General features: G+C 36.2%; 1 protein-coding gene across 1 annotated transcript; it reads right to left on the bottom strand.

Annotated features, from left to right (window-relative positions):
* Positions 1-369: 369 nt before the first annotated feature.
* On the bottom strand, positions 370-18,823 carry LOC134852085 (cytospin-A-like). Its single transcript, XM_063868364.1, has 17 exons — positions 18,303-18,823; positions 17,173-17,393; positions 15,835-16,011; positions 15,103-15,207; positions 14,520-14,713; positions 12,691-12,868; positions 11,934-12,108; positions 10,681-10,865; positions 7,990-8,114; positions 7,489-7,864; positions 5,566-5,868; positions 4,988-5,211; positions 4,462-4,757; positions 3,877-4,096; positions 1,174-1,326; positions 912-971; positions 370-837 (listed from the first exon to the last, which is right to left on the bottom strand). Exons 1-17 carry the CDS (start codon positions 18,821-18,823, stop codon positions 721-723), a joined length of 3,630 nt encoding a protein of 1,209 aa, XP_063724434.1. The 3' UTR covers positions 370-720.
* Positions 18,824-19,562: the final 739 nt, after the last annotated feature.

The raw sequence follows: 19,562 nt of genomic DNA, 5'->3' as shown, positions 1-19,562 counted from the left end.
CCGGGATGGGGCGGAAGCGATTTATATGAATTACCGGGTTCAAACCGACGGGTCTTCTTAAAAGGGGAGGGAAATTCCGCTCTAGTTACGGAGATTTGTCCCCGTATTTTTTTTTTAATCTACAGGTGTTTATACAGTTAAGCAATGTTCAGTTTTTTATCTCCAGACGCTACGTATTACATAGTGACGCCAACTAAAATTAACAATTCTACTCTCTAACTGAGAATTTTCTCTACCATTTTCACTAGTCTCTACCACAATCGGATCTCGAGAAACTACTCCTGGATTTTTACGGTCCTTCGCTTGTTTGATGACATATCTACCAGAATTAAATTTTCAATGCACATGGAACCATTCAACTTTCCTCGCTTAGGTATTTTTACTTCCATCATTTGACTCTCCTTCAATTCGAACTAAGTAGAATAGGCTCCACATTGCCCTTGATTGTATTCGTTATTTTTAGAGCAGACTTTTTATCTTTTTTTGTGAAGAAACACATTTACTTTATTTGCTGTACATCAGCGTAATAGTCAACCGTACGAAAAATAAATTTAAGCTTTTCAGGTTGTTTTATGATTTTTAGCACAGCCTTAGCTGATGAGTTGTGCAACGAACGAATTAACAACTGCTTGGCAGACAGTGTCGATAAAGGAAAAATTACCAAAATCAGAGTTTAGTTTTAGTCAAGATTGCACCAATTCTGTCTATTTTAAATACAATTTAAGGCTGTGATTGTGCTGGTGAATTAAGCACAGAGATCCCTTCGAAAATCGCCTTCACCACTGGCAAAATCAGCTTCCAGTCTGGGCGCTCATTAGCAATTATTTTCTCCACGTCCTAAATCAAATAGGTAGTAAAAACCCTGTTATATTGTTTTGTTTGAAGACTACATAAACGAGAATAAGTCTTACCAAATCAAATTTGATACCGATGCTTGTCGCCAGTTTTTGTGCAACTTCGAAGTTCTGTCTCTGAAATAAATAAATTTTTAATTACTCAATTCAATCGAAAAAAATTAGCCGAACAATATGCATAAAATTTCTCATTACAAACGCTTTCTGGCAATATGAAATTATAATTCAAAATTTGAAGACAACAACACTGTTTTCAATATTATGGCGACCACATGGGGATTCGCACCCCCAATCTTCTGCTTTGGATGTGGCCATGTACCTTGGAAGCCTGTCTGACTAGCGATGAGAATTGAGGGAACTGTTTGAGGTGTGTGGTGGTGGCACACGAGTAGAACAGGGCACAGAAAGCGAGTCCGTCTGTCCAACTGCTGCTGAAATTTGTCACCTCCACTCCTGCAAACACCTTCGTCACCTGAACGAAACAACCGACATTACTTCCAAATCGACCGCCGAATTAAAAAAAAAAACTGGCTCTTTTCGGGCTCTGTATCATGTTTACTTGTGTTTAACTGTAACGATGATACGTTAATTTTTCTTCTCTTTGAACTTCCACCTCTCGTTAAATAACAACATAAGCCGCCTTGAATTGTTCACACGTCTATTCCCGTGTAAATAAAAAAAAGCAGATTATAGCAGAAAAGCCCACAAAATAAGTAAACACTTTTCACTTTCAATGAACACTTTTAATTGCGAATTAGGTTAGAAACAGAGAAGGTTCGTAATATAACACGACGCTGCTCGGCAGTTTATTTAAAGAGCAAAGTTGAAAAAACTTGTAAAAAACTTAAAAATCATGTTTTCAAACACTTGCCACAAAAATAGCAGAAATTTTATAAAAACTCTAAATGCACCAATTAACCAATTGTATCAACAGAACCAAAAAAGAAGTCAAATTGCAGCATGGGAGGGATGGATCACACAAAAAAAAGATTACAAAGAACAACACGCCCGTTAATGAAAAACAAACGAAAACTCACATGCTAGATAACAAAAAACATTAGGCTAGGCTATCATAACCTTGAATCGATTCAAAAGAAACTTGCTCAAACTTAATTTTGAAACTGTTCTTTAAAAATAATAACACGCACATTCCGAAAAAAAAACAAATCTTGAATAATGCATGAACAAAAAACAATACGCTATGCCATCACCTTGAATCGTTTTAAAACGAAATGCCTGAAAACTAATTATGAAACGATGTTACATTAAATTAACAAATACGAAATTGAAAAAATGAATAAATCATGCATCCGAAAAACTTAAAATTTCATGCACAAAAAATTCCCAACAAAAAATCTCAATTAAACGTTTTCCTTTTTGACACAAAATTTCGCATTCATAAAACCAAAAACGCAATTTGAGGCAAAAACAACAATATAACTAGAAGCGAAGCTGCAAATGCGCAAACAGAAAAGCAAATGCGACAAATCGGTTGATTTGACGAATTTAAAAAGCATCATCTCTTTTGATTTATAAGCAATCAAACTTCGAAGCAAGTGCCACTAAATTTACGATGCTGCCTGTTGCTAAAAAGTGCCATCAAAAGCAGAACTAATATCAACGACTTGAATTGAAAAACGTTGTTTCGCAGTATGAGAATACGCTCGCTCGCACAAACTTCTGCCGAAACCATTTAAGCCAAAAAAGACTCCAGAGAAAAAAAACATGACAAGGAAATTCAGCAAAATCATAGCTGACATTACATCTTACTGAAATAAACACAGAGGCGAAGATGCACTTCGCAAACACGAGAGCACGAAAAAAAGCAACTCTAAGAAGCGCGATAAAGAAGTAAGAATAAGCCTCAAATTAGTAAAACTTCGGCGACGTCTCGGACACGAACCTACAACCGAGAAATTATGAGTCTCGCGCACTAACCACTCAGCCAGGGACGCTTAGTCAATGAAAAAACTAGCCACAAACAAAGCCGAGAACAGATCCTATGAAATTTCCAATCCTACAGATCGTGATTATAGCAAAAAGGCAACAAGTAAACACTTGCGAGCAGAAAAAAAGAAGGTTCGTACTAAAACTCTAGCTGCTCACTAGCGTAATCAAATGAATTTCATTTAATGTAAAAATTGCTCAAACGAGAGGAAACCAGGGCGGATTTAGAGCGGACGCTCTCAAAAAGTTCATTTAAAACATCCGACACTGCCCAGGTTCAAACTCTCTTATTTTGTTGAGAGTCTCCTTCCCTACCTCTACGCTACATATTTATGATACCTTGAAGCTAAAGTGCTCTTTGTAAATATAGACAGTTGGAAAAGAACAATGAACGTAAGGAAACTGAAAAAAAAACCGACTCGTTTTTTCTAAAATCTTCAACTTTTGAATTTCGAACTAAAAATTAGATGGCCTTAAAGCTCTTTGAATTTGTAGAACAATTTATGATTGACACTTTTTGTTAAAAATAACCCAATTTCAGAAAACTGGATCAATAAGTAAAACTTTTATTTCGCTAGGAAATCTGATAATAAATTTCTATTTTCAAAATTGGAAGTCGATCACTATTTTGGTGGCCTTTAGCTGTTCGATAGTGGAGTTTGCCTTCCTTTTAACAATAGAAACACGCTAAAAGTAAAAATAAATCACAAGTCAAACTCCGAAAAATCAAAATTGAGCGTGAACAAATTTTAAGACTTTTTCCTGAAAAAAAAACAGAAAAAAATCAGCAAGACCTATATAAGAGTCTTCACTACGTTCATTACTCTTGATATAAGAGTCTGTGTTAATATCCTTAGTATTCGCTGTACTTAATAGCTGGTTATTTATCAAAATGAACACATTTTTTCGCAACACATTTGCGACTTAGGTTGGAAAAAAAAGAGAGTTCATACTATAACACAAGCGTTGCTTGTGTAATAACACTAGCTAGCAAAAAAGCAGCTAGTGTCATTGCAAATAAAATTGCCACCGACGCTAAAAAAACGACTCTCATTGGACTGAGGAAAAAACAGACCTCTTTGCACCAATCGAGGAGTGCATTGCGCACTGAGACATGGCTGCCCTTCTGCATGAGTTGTTTGAGGGCGTCGTTCTCGCCGCAGCTACTGTTGTTGCCGAGACAGCCCACTGAGTCGCCGCTGATGACGCCGGCGGCCGTTGTGAATGTGGTGACGAGGGGCGAGGAAGCGTTGGCACCACTGCGGGTGGAGGACGGCAACGTTGCGGTCAGTACACTAAAAGATTGACAGATGAAAAAATTTGGTAAAAACGGGACCTAATTTCATTATAGCTCTAATAACTGTGGTACAAATGAGACTTGAGACTTCACCACCCAGACTATCTTCAACAGTTCTTTGAAACAAAAAAAATCCCCTTCCGTGACTGAAATAAATCATTAATCTCATGATTTTTTTTGGTTTCAATCACTTATTTTTGGTATCAAGTTTCTTTTTTTACCATGATGTTTTAACGCTCCGCAGTTTGAGATGGTTTTTAAAAAATCAAACTTAAATTTAACACCACAAGCAGAACAGAACTTAAAAGTTTGACCAATTAAGAATTGACTGAAATTAATGATTATAGGATGCTCGTATCTTACTGTGTCGTAGGCGAGGATGAATTCGTGACAGGTGACGCAATCACTGTGGTTGTAAGCGTAGCCGCCGAGTGCCCTGCCGAAGTGGTCCCAGAAACGACACCCGGTTGCAAGTTCTCAGAATCCGAGCTCGCCGCACTACTGGTACTGTTCGATCCCCCCGCAACCACTCCTGGCTTGAGCATGGGGTCTGACACCTTCTGGCGAGGCATGGATCCACGAGATACAACTATGTCGTTGATTTTCAATTTATTCAAAGGACTTCTGTATGCTTTAGTTGAAAGTTCCAAAGCCGAAATCTAAAATTGAAAATTCTGGTTAGAACTGCAATTTGGCAAGCAAAAGTCTTCAATTCCTATTCATTCAAAAGTATTTAGCCTATATCAGGAACTTCTCAGAATTTCCAAAAAGGCTCTAAAAACCAATTTTAGCAACAACTTTTGATCAAGATACATCTCATCTGAATCGACACATATTCTCGAGACTTTTTTGTTTGATGTTTTGAAATCGGCTAGAACTTCAATTTCACCTGTGATCTCATTGGTCTGGGTTTCGAATGACCCGAAGATTTCGGAGTCTCGGTGGCTTCGCATTTCTCGTTGATGTTCTTAATTGCTGAGGACACTTTGTTGAGGATACTCTCGTTGTCTTCCAGTTCCTTCAAATTGGCATCTTTCGCAACTTCACTCAGTCGCTCGTCCACACTGTGTGACGACTGCAGAACCGCTCTTCGCTTCTCGTTCCGTTGGGCGCCTGAATAATAGGAACCCATTTATGCAAAACCCCATCGTGACAATAATTTACATTAACAATTTTCAATAATTTATTTGACGCACACGAATCTGTTTCATCTGTTTGACGGAATTTGAAGAAACATTTTTGAAAGGTTACTACTAAAAGTAACAAATTTATTTAAAAAATCATGTTCAACTTTTTGTGTGGAAAATTTGCCGACCATCTCTTTAGATAAGAAATGTGAATCGAAACTTGAATTCAATCATCTTTATCTCCGGATCTTATTTAAACACAGTATCTGCTAGCATGGTTTCGCATTAAAACACCGCTTCTCTAGTGTAAATGATGTTTCTTTTTAAATTTCAAACTGACCTGAATAGCGCCTATGCTTGGCAGCCGGTGCTGTTTCTATCGCAGAAAGCGGACTGCCAGAAGGACTTTCGAAGTTCTCCACCATTGATCTCACGTTCTTGATGATGGGCGCATTGTCAACACAGTCATCGTCAACATCTGCGTCAAAATCAGTAGCTGTTTTAAACAGGCTAGGAGACATCGGTGAAGGTGATACCGGTTCCATTAAAGATGACATTCGAATAAACTTTGCTGGTTTCTCGCGACCTGTTGGCGACTTCGGGTTTATCTGGACCGGTTTATTACTCAGGCCAACAGTTTTACCTAAAAGCAACTTCGTAATTTTTATTAGTTCTTGACTTAAATCTTGACACATAGCAACACTTACGATACAATAAACACTTAATTCGAAACAGTTAATTCGAAACATTGCCAACAGACAGTTGAAAAAGAGTCGAGAAACGGAAAAGAATAACGCATTTTAATCCATTTGGAGAAAACTGGATCAAAAGGTTAAATTTTTTTTTTGCTGGGAAATCTGATTTTTAAATTCCACCTTCGAAAATAAAAGTCAATCACGTTTTTCGTCACTTTCACGCTTTTGCTGTTCGAGTGGAGTTTGCAATCCTTTTAACAAAGGAAATGAACTGAACGTAAAAACAGAGCCAAAGCTTCGCGATACAACAATTATAGCGACACAAGCGCACCATGACGCTAAAAAATTAGCAAACAGAACTTCGTACTATGTTACAATTGAAGAAGGAAGTGGAAAACGAGAAAAAAATGCATTTTTTTACGTTTAATTTTATTTAAGTTTTTCAAAAAGGTCCTAGTGGGATTGAAATTGGCATTCGAAAAATTAGTGCCAGAGTTCTATTGATCTCAATAGTACTACCGGACATTTAACGGGAAAAAATTAGTAAATAAGGCGACCCAATTGAAGCCGACATCCAATAAGCTGAAACTCAGCTGAAAATTTTTGTAATAACATAGGAACAAATTTCATAAAACGCCCAGATAGGATCCACGATAGCTTTATAAGGAGTGTATGCACAGAAGACTATATAATTTGGAAACTAAACCGACAAAGCTCAACTCGACAAATATGAAACCGAAAAAACCATCAGTAGAAAATTGATATCAAAACTCATTAATTATACGTAATAGTTTGAGTTCTAGATATAGCATGAGCAGTAACTAGTGCCCGGTAGTCAAATTTGAATTTTCTTAAAAATGAGCATGTCAGCAGCATCATAAATCATTTGACTGATTTTGTTGAACTAATTGTTCACCCGAAAAAGTATAGATTTCCATTTCATAACGCATTCGATAATTGCAAGCGAAAAGACATCGAAAGTCAAACCGCGAGAAGGTATACTTGAGCCTGGACAAAATTCAAAACATTTCCTAAAAAAAATCATCACGACCTATATAAGAATCTTAACTACATTCATTGACTCTTGGAAATAAGGCATAGCCAACAAAGTTGAAAAAATTCATTGAACGCAATTAAACAGAAAAAAGACCAACTTGCTGTTTTTTAAAGAAATCTTTGTTCAAAGAAAATAGATTCCCTTTGAATTTCTAGAACAATTTATGATAGCCACTTTTTTGATAAAATTAACACAATATATGACAAAACTCATATTCTCAAGTTCTTAAAAATGATATATCACTCAACATATTCTTATGATTATTTGCATTGACTGATTTTGCGCTAAAAATAGCAAAACACCCGAACACAAAGTTCCTCCCCACTTTCATTACACAGAACAATAACTTAAAATCCAGTCTCTAAGATGTAGGTTGATATGATTTACCAACAAGTGAAGGTACAAACATACAAGTTGATCAGATCTTTAGAGGAAACCGCTGTTGAGCCTCTGATTCATTGCTATAAGCTAACTTTTTGGTATTTAAAAAAAATCAAATATTCATCCGTACTGTTATTTGTTGAGATAGGCTTAGTCGTTTCTACAGCCGCCGTGGCAGCAGCAGTTGTAGTAGTAGTGTTCGCAGTCGGATTACTATTGCTGTTGCTGTTCAAGATACCAGTCGTCTGACCCATCGCAGCAGTCGGAGGAGTTGAGCCCCCTCCCAGCTGCTTCTTTAGTTTGTTCATATTCGTCGACAATTCCTCGGTCTGTTTCTGATAACTTGTCAACTCCATCCTGTGCGCCTCTCTTTCGCTCTCTAAATCTCGCTTCATACTCTCGCTCTCAGTCCTCTGTAGTTTACATTCACTCTCTAGTTGACTCAGTTCGCTTCGAGCATTTTCCAGTTCTTTCTCAACTCGCTTTCTTCTCTCGCTTTCCTCTACCTAAACACCCAAAAACAAAAAATTATGGCAAAAGGCGGGTTTCCAGTTCAAAGACTGCTCCATATTCAGATGGCTGTTGATTTGATTCAGTGCAGTAATAATATTAACAAGAGCAGGAGTGGTACCTGGAAGTCGTGTGCCACTACTAGTGCCACTGCCATGTCCTGCATCTTCTCCTCTGTCATCTCTCTCACCATCTCCAGCTCCTTCTCCATCTCCGCCATCCTCTCCCTCCACTCACTTCGCTCACCTAACAACACATGCACAACATCAACAGCAGGCAGATGGAAAAGAGTCGATGAACTCCGAAAGGAAAACCGAAAAACGATACATTCGAAGTTATTTGACAACTTCAACTATTTTGTTTCAAAGAAAAGTATCGCCACAAAGTTGTTTCTTAGCAAATAAATTTGAATTGAATATAAGCTGAGCCAATATCGAAACAACAACTTTAATACTTGCGACACAAAATTAAATACCTAAGTTCAAAAGATAATAATCTGAAAGCAATCTGAAAAAATTGACAGAACTCCAGAAACCCTCGGTTGAAAAATCAAGAAAATTAATTATGTAATTCCTATAAATTAATTATGTAATTCCTATAGAAATCAAAAAACCTACAACAAAAAAAGGATAAGGGCTACACATACTCGTTTCCTTTCTTTCTCATAATTAATAGATGGAAGAGAAAAGAAAAAAATCGTGAACGAAAACCTTAGCTGAAAATCTTGGAACTAATCAGAAACTCCTTGTCCATTAGGAACAGTGAGCAGTATCAAAGCGCTCTAATCATTGCTGTCTATAAACTGACATAAAACACAGAGGCCAAGCTTCTCTTCGAGAACACAAACAGTAGCTCTATAAGATGCAATAAAAAGAAATAAGCCTCGGAGAATTAGTCATAAACTCGGCTTCATCTGGGATTCGATCTGCGATCTAATGATAATGAGTTTCACCGAATAATCACACAGCCCCGGACGCTTAATAAATAGCAAACAATAGCCACAAATAAAGCAAATAATAGATGCTATGAAATTTCCAATGCTACAAATCGTGATTATAGCGAAAAGGCAACCAAATACGTGAACACTTTTCACTTTCAATGAACACTTTTCATTTTCAATGAACAATTTTATTTGCGAGTTAGGTTGGAAAAAAGAAGGCCCATACTTTTACACAACGCTGCTCAACATTGTGATTAAAGGACAAATTTGAAGAAAAAAAAAACAAACTTAAAAATCATGTTTTCAAAGAAAAAGTAGAAATTTTACGAAAAGTCTATATGTCCATACAATTAATCCATTTGTACCAACAGAACCAAAAATGGAGTCAAATCACAGCAGTGTGAGAGCTTGATCACAACAAAATATATTACAAAAAACAACACGCCCGTTACTGAAAAAACGAAAATTCATATATTCCCAAAATTTTAACAAAATTGAAACTCTCACATTCTAGATATCAAAAAGATAGGGCTAGGCTATAACTATGAATCGATTCAAACGAACTTGCTAAAATTTAATTATGAAACTATATTCTTTAAAACTAATAACACACACATTCAGTACAAAGATAAATCGCAAATATTGCATGGGCAAAAAAGAATACGCTATGCCAAAAACTAATTATGAAACGATGTTGCATAAAACTAATAAACACAAATTTTAAGAACAAAAATGAACAAATCATGCATCCGAAAAAAAACTGAAAATTTCATGCACAAAAAATTCCCAGCAAAAAATTTCAATAAAAAGTGCTTTCCTTTTAACGCAAAATTTAGCGTTCATAAAATCAAAAACGACTACTATAAAGCAAAGCTGCAAATGCGCCAACACAAACGAAAAAGCAAATACCACAAATCGGTGCTACTAAATTGCCGATGCTGCCTGTTGCTAAAAAATACCACCGAAAATAGCACTAATATCAGCGACTTAAATTGAAGCAAAATTGTTTCGCAGTATGAGACTACCCTTCGCGCGGGCAAACTTAAGCCAAAACCATTTAAGCCGTAAAAGACTCCAGCTAAAAAAAAACATGAAAAGGAAATTCTACAAAATCATAGGTGACATTACATGTTCCTGAAAAAAAAAACACAGAAGCGAAGCTGAACTTTGCACACACTAGCAAAAACACGACAAAAAGCAGCTCTCAAGTTCTAAAAAGCGCAATAAAAAATTAAAAATAAGTCTCTAATTAGTAAAAGTTCGACGATGTCTCGGACACGAACCTACTGCGACCTAGAAATTATGAGTCTCACGCACTAACCACGGACGCTTAGTCCGTCACAAAAAGAAGCCACAAACAAAGCGGAGAACAGATCTTATGAAACTTTCCAAAAGACACGCAAGTCAACTTTTTTAATGAACATTTTATTTGCGAAATAGTTTAGAAAAAAAGAAAGTTCGTACTAAAACACTAGCTGCTCACTAGCGTAATCAAATGAATTTCATTTAAAGTAAAAATGGCTTAAATGAGAGGAAACCAGGGCGGATTTAGAGGGGGGACGCCCCATCTTCTCGGGGATTCGACTCCCTGCTGACACAAAGGGTCTCCCTTTGGTACTATTTTAAGATATCCAATTTTGGCCTTTTCCTCCATTTAAATAAAAATCCTGCATTTGTTGCGAGCATGGGTTTTACCTCTAAGCTTTAATGTGCAGTAACCGTCATTTGCTTTAATTTTATAACACAGAGACGAAGCAGAGCTTCGGACCACTTGCGAAACTCAAGAAATTAGCATTGCAAGCCCACGAATTGAAAGATCAATTGGCTCACTTATACGTTATAACACTTAAAAACTGTCTTTTTTGAATTTACCTTCAAGTCTACTAAGCTGACAGGTGAGACTGTCTATCTTAGATGTCAGCTCAGCCCTCAGCCTGATCATCTCTCTGTTCAGCTCATCTCTCTTAGTCTCCACAACTTCTTTCTCTTCACTCACTTTGTCCAGCCTCTCCTGCAGTGCCAACACTTCTTCACGAGCGGCTTGGCCCGGCTGAAGTCTAGACAACATGTCGATTCAATTTAAGCCAAGGGGGAAGCCCCCTCCTAGCTCACAGAATTTGACTCCGAGACCACCCAAAGGGTCCCTTTTTTGGCAAACTGGGGTCTTCATAGTGACTTTGAGAGCTCGGAAAATCAATAAAGTCGATCTCAAAAAAAATCTAGTTTTTGTTCGAAACCACCACCCTCGGTAAAATAAACCCTGACCTGAATTAATTGAAGCCGAAACAATACAATGATTAAGGCCACAAATTTGACAATGTGGCTTTAAAGCTTTTCAAATTTCAAGAAATTTTCGATCAGCACTTTTTTGATAAAATTGACAATTAAAAAAAGAATCAATAGGTGAATTATTTATTCCACTGCGACATCTAAAAGTTACAAGAACTTTCGAAACTAAATCAACTTTCGCCAATTGCAGATTTGTAATTGGAGAACGCAATTTACCTAACTTTGAGCGAACGAAATTAAATTGAACTCAAAAGTGTATTAATACCAAAGTGCATTCATAGATGTATTAACATGCATGAGTGCACTTCTGCATTTATTAGAGCATTTTAAGACTTTTCCTGAATAAAAATCATCACGACATATATAAGAGTCTTCACTACATTCATCGACTCTTAAAAACGAAAATCGTAACAAAATCTTATTATTATATATAGTGCATATCTACTTAAGCATTCGGAACATGTTTAAGCCAAGCTAATCTTCTTTTTCTGGCAAGCACTCCAATATAGAAGCTTCGCGAGACCAACTTCACCCAATAAAGGTCGAGTTGCATCGAGAAAAAATAGACTGGTAATATAATACTAGCTTCACTTTTGTAAAAAACTACATATTGATTTGCATAAGCAATTGCGAACACGCCAAACCCTTTTGATCACTTTTTTGGATGCATTTTACTCAGAAAACAAAAGAGTAAAAAACATCTCACCCTTTTTTAGTAAATTTTAAAAAATCAGCTTAGGCCGGTAGTTGCAAGTAGTTAATATTTATTAATCACATCATTATCAGTGTTCTACAGAGTCAAAATATACTTCAAAATAGCAGTTAGAAGTAAGTACCTGCGCACGCTGTCAATTGAATTATTTCCCCTGATCGCTTTTTTCAGATCTTCCCTCAATTTGGAAATTTCCGTCTCCTTATTACGTAACATGTCCTCGTACTGCTGTGACAGGGTCTCCAACACTTTTGCATTTGATGCTGTCGGACTGCCAGCCATAGAGGATGAGTCATTTTCTGAAGTAAAAATGGAATAACAAAATCTTGAAAACACATGAAAATTTCAAAGTAAAGTCGGTTTTATAACATTATCAAAAATTAACTTGAGCCTGTCAATTACTCCACAACCAAACCCAAAATTACTTTTAGAGTGCAATATTTTACAAAAATATGTCAAAATGCTAATTTAGAAGGTTTTGAGCGGCCGTTTTACAAGATCCATTATTAGCTCATAGAATAATGAGCAACTCCTTCAATGGTTAGGGATCAAACTTCTGTTGTGGTATGCATGATGATTCTACAGGTTAGAAATGAAAACGATTTGTTTGGAAGGATGCATTGAGTCTCCATATCAATTATCATCAAACACAGTGAGAAAAAGGTTAAGATACGTATTAAAAATAAAATTTATGTGCCGGAAACAACTTCCGATCAGGAGATTACGAGTCTTGCGTCGCCGCATTTTTACAAACACTAGCCACCAATAAAGCATTTCCAATCATGCTTCGAAAATCAACCAAAAGTCCCACAAGAAGAGCAATTTTTTTATTTACGTTTTAGGCGGGGGAAAAAAGTTGCTTCGCTTGTGTAAATGCATACCAAAGTAGGTCGAAGTAGATTTTTTGTTTGCAGTCCAGTCCTGTTGTGGGGGCGAGGAGGATTCCTCTTCCTCCTCTTTCTGGTCCGATGTCTTGTTAGTCTGATGTTGCTGAAGGGACTGCAAGCGTATCTTCAGCATTTCATTTTCCATTTTCTGATCACTTAGAGACTGCTTCGTCTAAACAAAGTAGAGCAGTTTGCGGTCATGTTTACGATAAACTAATAAAACACGTTCGTCCACAGCGATTGAATTAATAATCATGCTTGCAGGGAAATTACTAGGCAGCTTGAACTTATATACCACAAAACTTTTTTTGATAAATGATGTTCATCTTTAAAATAAAATTGATTCATGCATTAGTACGTTTTGTTGATACAGTGATGCTTTAAAATATCCGGACAAAATTATTAAAACTTGGATTTTTAAACTTGTATTTCTCAACAAATAAACGGACAGAAAATAATGAGATTCACAGCTGCTTAGAAACTTTACCAGAACTATTATGGTGCTATTCATTTTGCAAATTTTGGGGCCAAAATTTTCCCCCCAAAAATGGGTTATTTTGGCTTCTTTTAGTCAATCAAAAATTACGCTAAATTTAATAAGTCAATTGATAAGCAAAATATATCAAATGATCCTCTTATACCGCCCAACCAAGTTTTGTATAACATCCAAAAACCTTTATAAATAAGTGTTTGTTTGATGGCCAAAAAATGTCATTGTTCTCTATAAAATTCCAATTCTTTGCCTGAACACAAATTTTTAACGTTTTACGCAATTTTTTTTTGGAAGTTATACTCTTCTAACATAGCCAATCGAAGGTTCGAAAGGAGTAAAGAACGCAAGCAAACATTGACTTTGATGAAAGAAAAAACACTGACTTGTTGAAAAAGTCTCAACTTTTGAATTTCAAAGAAAAAATAGATACCCTTTAAGCTCTTTGAAATTCTAGAACGATCTATGATTGGCGCTTTTTTGATAACATTAACCAGACTTGAGAAAACTGTATCAACGGCTAAATTGTTTAATCCACGGGAAATCTAAAAGATAAATTCCACTTTCGAAACTAGAAATCGTTCATGTTTTTTCGCGCCATTTGCACGTTCGTATTTGGAGAGTGCTATTTATGTCACTTTCAGCAAATGAATTACAATTGAACTCAAGAAGTTCATATATACCTAAGTGCATTCATAAATTCATCAAAATGTATGAATGCACATCTGTAGTAATTAGAGATTTTATGCACATTTTAAGGCTTTCCTGAAAAAAAACAATAAAAATCGCCGAGACTTATATAAGAGTCTTCACTACGTTCATTACTTTTAAAAACTTTGTTAGGCTTAGATCTAGTTTGCTCATCAATTGACTCGTTGGATTCAGTTTTTTTTACTGACTAAAAGAAGACAAATTGACCTTTTTTTCGGGTAAAATTTTGGCCGTGAAATTCGCTAAAAAAAATTGCGCCATAATGATTTTGGAAAAATTCTAAGAAACTTTGGATATCATCAATTTTTGTTTAATCTCAATGCAATTTGAGAAAAGCGCGTTCAAAGTTTGAAGTTATTTTATTTTATCCGGATATAATCAACTTAAATCAGCACTTTAAAACAAATTGATGAAAAACAATAAAATACAAAACCCATCACAATCCTTGTACACAACAATATTTATGTAAGAAAAGTATTATTTTTTAAAATTTAGGAACAACGATGAATTTTTTAATTAATACCCTATGCCTAGCCCATGACAAAGCTTATTGAAGTGCACAGCTGGACAAAGCAAGGACTTTTCCAGGCTAGTTACGTTCAAAATGACGGACGGAGCGAACCTTTTTCATCTCCATCCTAACTGTTCTGTCTTCTTTCAACTTGTGCTTCAGAAGAATCTCCAGTCTGTTCAACTTCCTCACGCAAGACGCCGACACTTCCTCGGGTGTCTTCTCAGTGTCCATTTCTTCATCTGTGCTCCCGTCTAAGGCCAGAGCGCCAGAGGAGTTCGGATGGTTGGACTCCCTGTCTGCTCCTGTAAACATATCGAACCATTTAAATGTTCAGTCTAATATGTTCTACTGATTATACATGCAAAACAAAAAAAAACTTAAATAAAACTGCTAAATACTTAAAAGAAATGTGTTCACGTTTTAAGCCATCCGTCGAACTAATTTTTCTTCAGCTGCTTAATCGTCAGAGTATCGGCGTTCTTCTCCGATTGTTGATTAATCGGTCGATTAAACCCAAATATATTGTCTGAATTGAGCGTTGAAACTTGTTTCACTTTTTAAAAAAGTAAAGAGCCTCTTAACCAGATCTGTTTGAAAATCTTTTGACAGAAAGATAAAATCTGTATAAGGCAAAATTTGATATCTGTATAAAATATCATGAAAAAGTATTCAAATGAGCAGTTCTACTCGCCTGTGAAGCTGTCGGAGTCCACACTCTTCGACTTCCTCTCCATTTTGGGGACTCCTGATTCATCCACCAGGGCACGCAAGAAGTCCATTTGGCCACAACATTGGTCTAAAACGAGGATACATTAAAAGATGCATAACTCAATTTTACAAAGGACAATTCACAGGCACTAGAGACATAACTTATTAAGTTTGTTACCTATACATTAAATGAGAAATGGTTCGTTCTAATTTTCTAATGAGTGGCATTAATGTTGGTAACTAAGCAGTTTATGAAACATTTAGTGAAATATGATAGAAAATAAATTAGTATAATATTGTTTTTACACGCCTATAGAGCTTAACGGTTGCTGCTAGCTATTATTTTAAACCAACATCAGCTGCTAATTGAACATATTCGGAATACGTAAAGAATTTTTTCGATCAAGATTGCTCAAAAGGACAAAATTCGTAGTTCGTAGTTTTTGTGAGATGATATTACAGCCACCAATCAGCAAACAAACAAAAAACAGAAGAGTATATGTAAGGTTTTTTAAAGCCGAAGAAATCTAGGGTATTTCCTTCCATAAAAAGCCCGTTCCCTCCCAGCCTTGTAAGAAAAAATTTGTAAAACCCGCTGCATAATGATATAAGATTTGCTTTGTAATTTAGAGGCCCTCTGGATAGAGGGGGAGGGGGGGGGGGGGGCTGTAATTCGTTGGGTTTTAATGTGAAATAGCCGAAACTTAAAGCATACCCAGAACAGTGTTCTGTTCGTAAATGCAGTGTAGAATACTCTGAAGTCTGGCCTCGCCCTGGTCCTTCTGGAGAGCGAACTGTCTGGCTAGTTCCCTCGCCTCACTCAACTCCACCACAGTCGCCTGCAGTTCTTCACACATCAGAGCATTCTCTTCTTCCAGACTTCGCGTGTAGTCTGAAACAGAGGGAGATGACCACCCAAACACAAAAAAAAACATTGAAAGATAAAAGTGTATAAAAGCCTGAATACTTCACAGTACGTATCTCTGAGGTGTCGAAATTTAAGGGGTTTGGAAATTTTTTGAACAAACGGCGTTTTTCATTCTGGGGGGCTCAAAATTATCAGGGGTCTCCCGCAAATGTGGATCCATTCTGAAAAATATAATGGTTATATAGAGCCAAATGTGTTCTTGAACTTTAAAATTGCGTGGAAATTTGTTTTGCGTGGAAAACAAAACAGTTTTTTTTTTCATTTGGAGTTCTCAAACATGGCATATTTTTCTCAAAGCTTGAGTATGAAAATTCCGGTTGGGTCCATTCAGACCCCAAAAAAGTTTGGAGGGGACAATTTTCAAGGTGGGTCTATGAAGTAGTCATTTGTTTTGCGGGGGTGGGGGGTCAATACCATTAAGTAACGCAGAGTACGTTGTTTATGACGTCGGATATATGTTTCAAAACTAGAACACATGGTCTAGGACTTCTGAAGATCCACAATTATTTCATATATTGAATTGTGAAAACTAATCGGGAAAAAGATCCAAGAATAGAACATAGCGCAGAAAAATAGTGCAAAATATGGGTCGATTGATTTTCCTATCACAGTAGACAACAATGTTGTTGTCCAAGAAATCTATTTACAAGTAAAAGACCCTCAATCTGATCATTAATATGGACGTCAATTTTCCTTCGACAACTTCTAATCAAGAATTTAATGTTTAGACAGAGATGACTTCAGTTTTGAAGAGCCACTTAAATAAAGTCGAAGGTTTTTATCTTTAAAAAAAACACTTAATTCTACCATTATCATGTACATATCAAAAGGCTAGTAATCTAACATAACTTTCATGTGGTAACTTCAACAACTGATCTATTTTATTTAGTCTTAAATTTATGTTCGTCTCAATTAAGGCCAAGCCAAATGTCGACCATGCATTCAAACTAAACTGACGTCACACTATTTGCTTTCAAACCAAATTTCATGATGACTTTATCTTAACTTTTTGGAACACTGTTCGCTGCGGAATAGTTTGCTCATAAATTCCATACTGAAATTTCAAAAACGTGGATAACAATTTAATTGTTTTTAAATAAAATTTAGGATAAAATGGAATGTCACCTGTAGTACCAGTGGATGAACTTCTGTCGTAAGGCACTTTGCCCCCTCCAATTGAAGTCATACTGTGTCTGCCATATGAATACGGGAGGGGCTGTCCTAGTCCAGTTCCACCAACCGACTGCTGGTCAATTTGAGGACTGTTGTCTACTGTCTCTAGTAGTACACTGGAACTATTCAGTGAACTCGGCTGGCTTAGAAGAGGAGAATTCTGAATACTGTTTCTGGAAAAAAACTATGAATTTTACTAACAATTTAAACATTTATCAAGTGCTTTTGAGCTAAAGTCAAGTTGTATAGTCATTCGAAAAGTGATTTTGAGACGTATCCAATTTGTGTTTGGTGCACATTTAGACGCTCAATTTTGCACATTTCGGTTAAGAAAAATAATTATCAGGGAACAGGAAAAAAAGCAATTTAATATATATTTATTGTTTCGACCTACACTGAAGTACAAAATTAAGTGATTGAGCACATGCTAATAGCGTGGCATTTCATGCTTTTCTAAGAAATTGACAAAAAAATACACTAAATCATTATACTGCAAAATGGGCAGAATTATTTGCTAACGCATTTGTAAGATTAAAATTTAAGCTTTCTATATTTAATTTTTCTCATACTTTTCAAAAACAAATGAAATGGCTTTATGACACTTCATTCAACACGGATTTTGATATATGATTTTTCATTGAATAAAATCCTCCCCGAGTCAAAGAGTTTCCCCAATACTTGAGGGTCGCAGTTTCAATGCAGTTAACCGGAAAGAAAAACTATTTTTAAACTAAAGAATAGACATATATCTTTATTAAAAAAAACTACGATAGGTAATAAACCAAACAAAAAGTTGACATGAAACAGTGCGATATAATACACTTGAACGAATGTTGCTGTAGCTTTTCCTTCAGTCCAGAAAAAATTGAACTGTGAAAAACGTGCCCTGAACCAATTATAAGCAATGATTTTAGCATACTTACTTTAACTTCCTAAAAATAAAAACCGTATTAACGCGTCCAACACACCAGATTAAAATCAATCTCACTCAAATTTGGTCAAACTTTTTATTGAATTTGTGTCACATTCGTATATTTGGACTCTATTTTTCAAACCTAAATAAAACACCGATTGGTACTTGCCTTCTTGCATTATTCGTTGAATATAGAAACGCTGAGTTTAAAAGAGTGTTTGGCACAGCTTCAGAGTGCATAATAGGAGTTAAAATCTGGTCGGAACCCGGTGATATTATTGACTGTCCCATTCCCACACTTGATGACATCGGCAAGTTTCCCGAAGCAGATCTGACGAATGATGAACTATTTCGATTCATTGTTAAGTTTGAACGATTAGATCCCAGCGATGTCCTTTGAGGCGACGTTGGGTTACTCGTCAAGGTCGGGGATCCGAAACTAGGAGTGAGTCGGGAGGCCTCCAAAGTACTTGGCGAATTAGGGAGACCTTTAGCAGCAGAAGCTGAGACTCGGTTTAGATTCAAAGATGTCGATGATTGGTTTCTAGAATTTAAATTACTCGTAGTTGGTTGCAATGCATTTGTTTTACTCTGAGAATTCGTAGTTGTCTGTGGATTTGCAGTGGAAGATAAAGACTTGTGAAGGTAAACAGAAGCTTGATTGTTTGTTGTTAATGTAAGACTGCTCATTATTAAGGGCAAGCTAACTAAGATTCAAAATACTCGTTGAAGTAAAACTAGAACAGTTACAATAATTCTGTGATTTAACAGTTTTGAACTCTACTTTTAAGAATGCGAATTAGATTCCTCCGATTGTCGATAGCTCATATCGATACATGGTTCAATATTTGCAGGTTCATTCCTGGAGTCCGCATGCAAATATTGGTCATAGAACCACTCAATCTGAAAATATTGCAAATTTCGAACCTTAAACGAGTTGAAGCTTGAAAGTATTTTGATGCACATGGTTTCAGTTTTTGAGAACAAAAGAAACCATAAACAATAGAAAAAGCTTCTCGCATCTTTTCACATCAATAAACTGTTTTACTTTTCTATTTAGCAATTTAAGAACTTTGACTTCGATACAACAGAAACTTTGATCCAGGTTTTAATTCGAGAAAATGCATCAAAAATATTAATATCAGTATTTTTGAAGTCTAGTTTCGCGTAATGGAAGGAGTAATTTGCTTAATATTCCGAGTTTTATTTTGAAATCGGAACGGCTCTCCTTTTGTTACATCAGCCCTATAGACCTTAGTAGGCCTTCTGAATTGATTGCAAAACAGATACCAATTCTTATGAGCGAACTGGTCTCTCTCGCTAATCGCATCTGGATACGTCGCTGATTGATACCATCCCAAAATAACCACATTTCTCAATATAAACGAGGCCAAGTCATCGTGCTTGTTTACGACACAGTAAGTCAAAA

The sequence above is a fragment of the Symsagittifera roscoffensis genome, chromosome 7 (genome assembly GCF_963678635.1).
Source record: "Symsagittifera roscoffensis chromosome 7, txSymRosc1.1, whole genome shotgun sequence".
In the NCBI taxonomy this organism is placed as follows: domain Eukaryota; kingdom Metazoa; phylum Xenacoelomorpha; order Acoela; family Convolutidae; genus Symsagittifera; species Symsagittifera roscoffensis.
The sequence above is the reverse complement of the archived record's forward strand: the minus strand, read 5'-3'. Positions and strand labels throughout refer to the sequence as shown.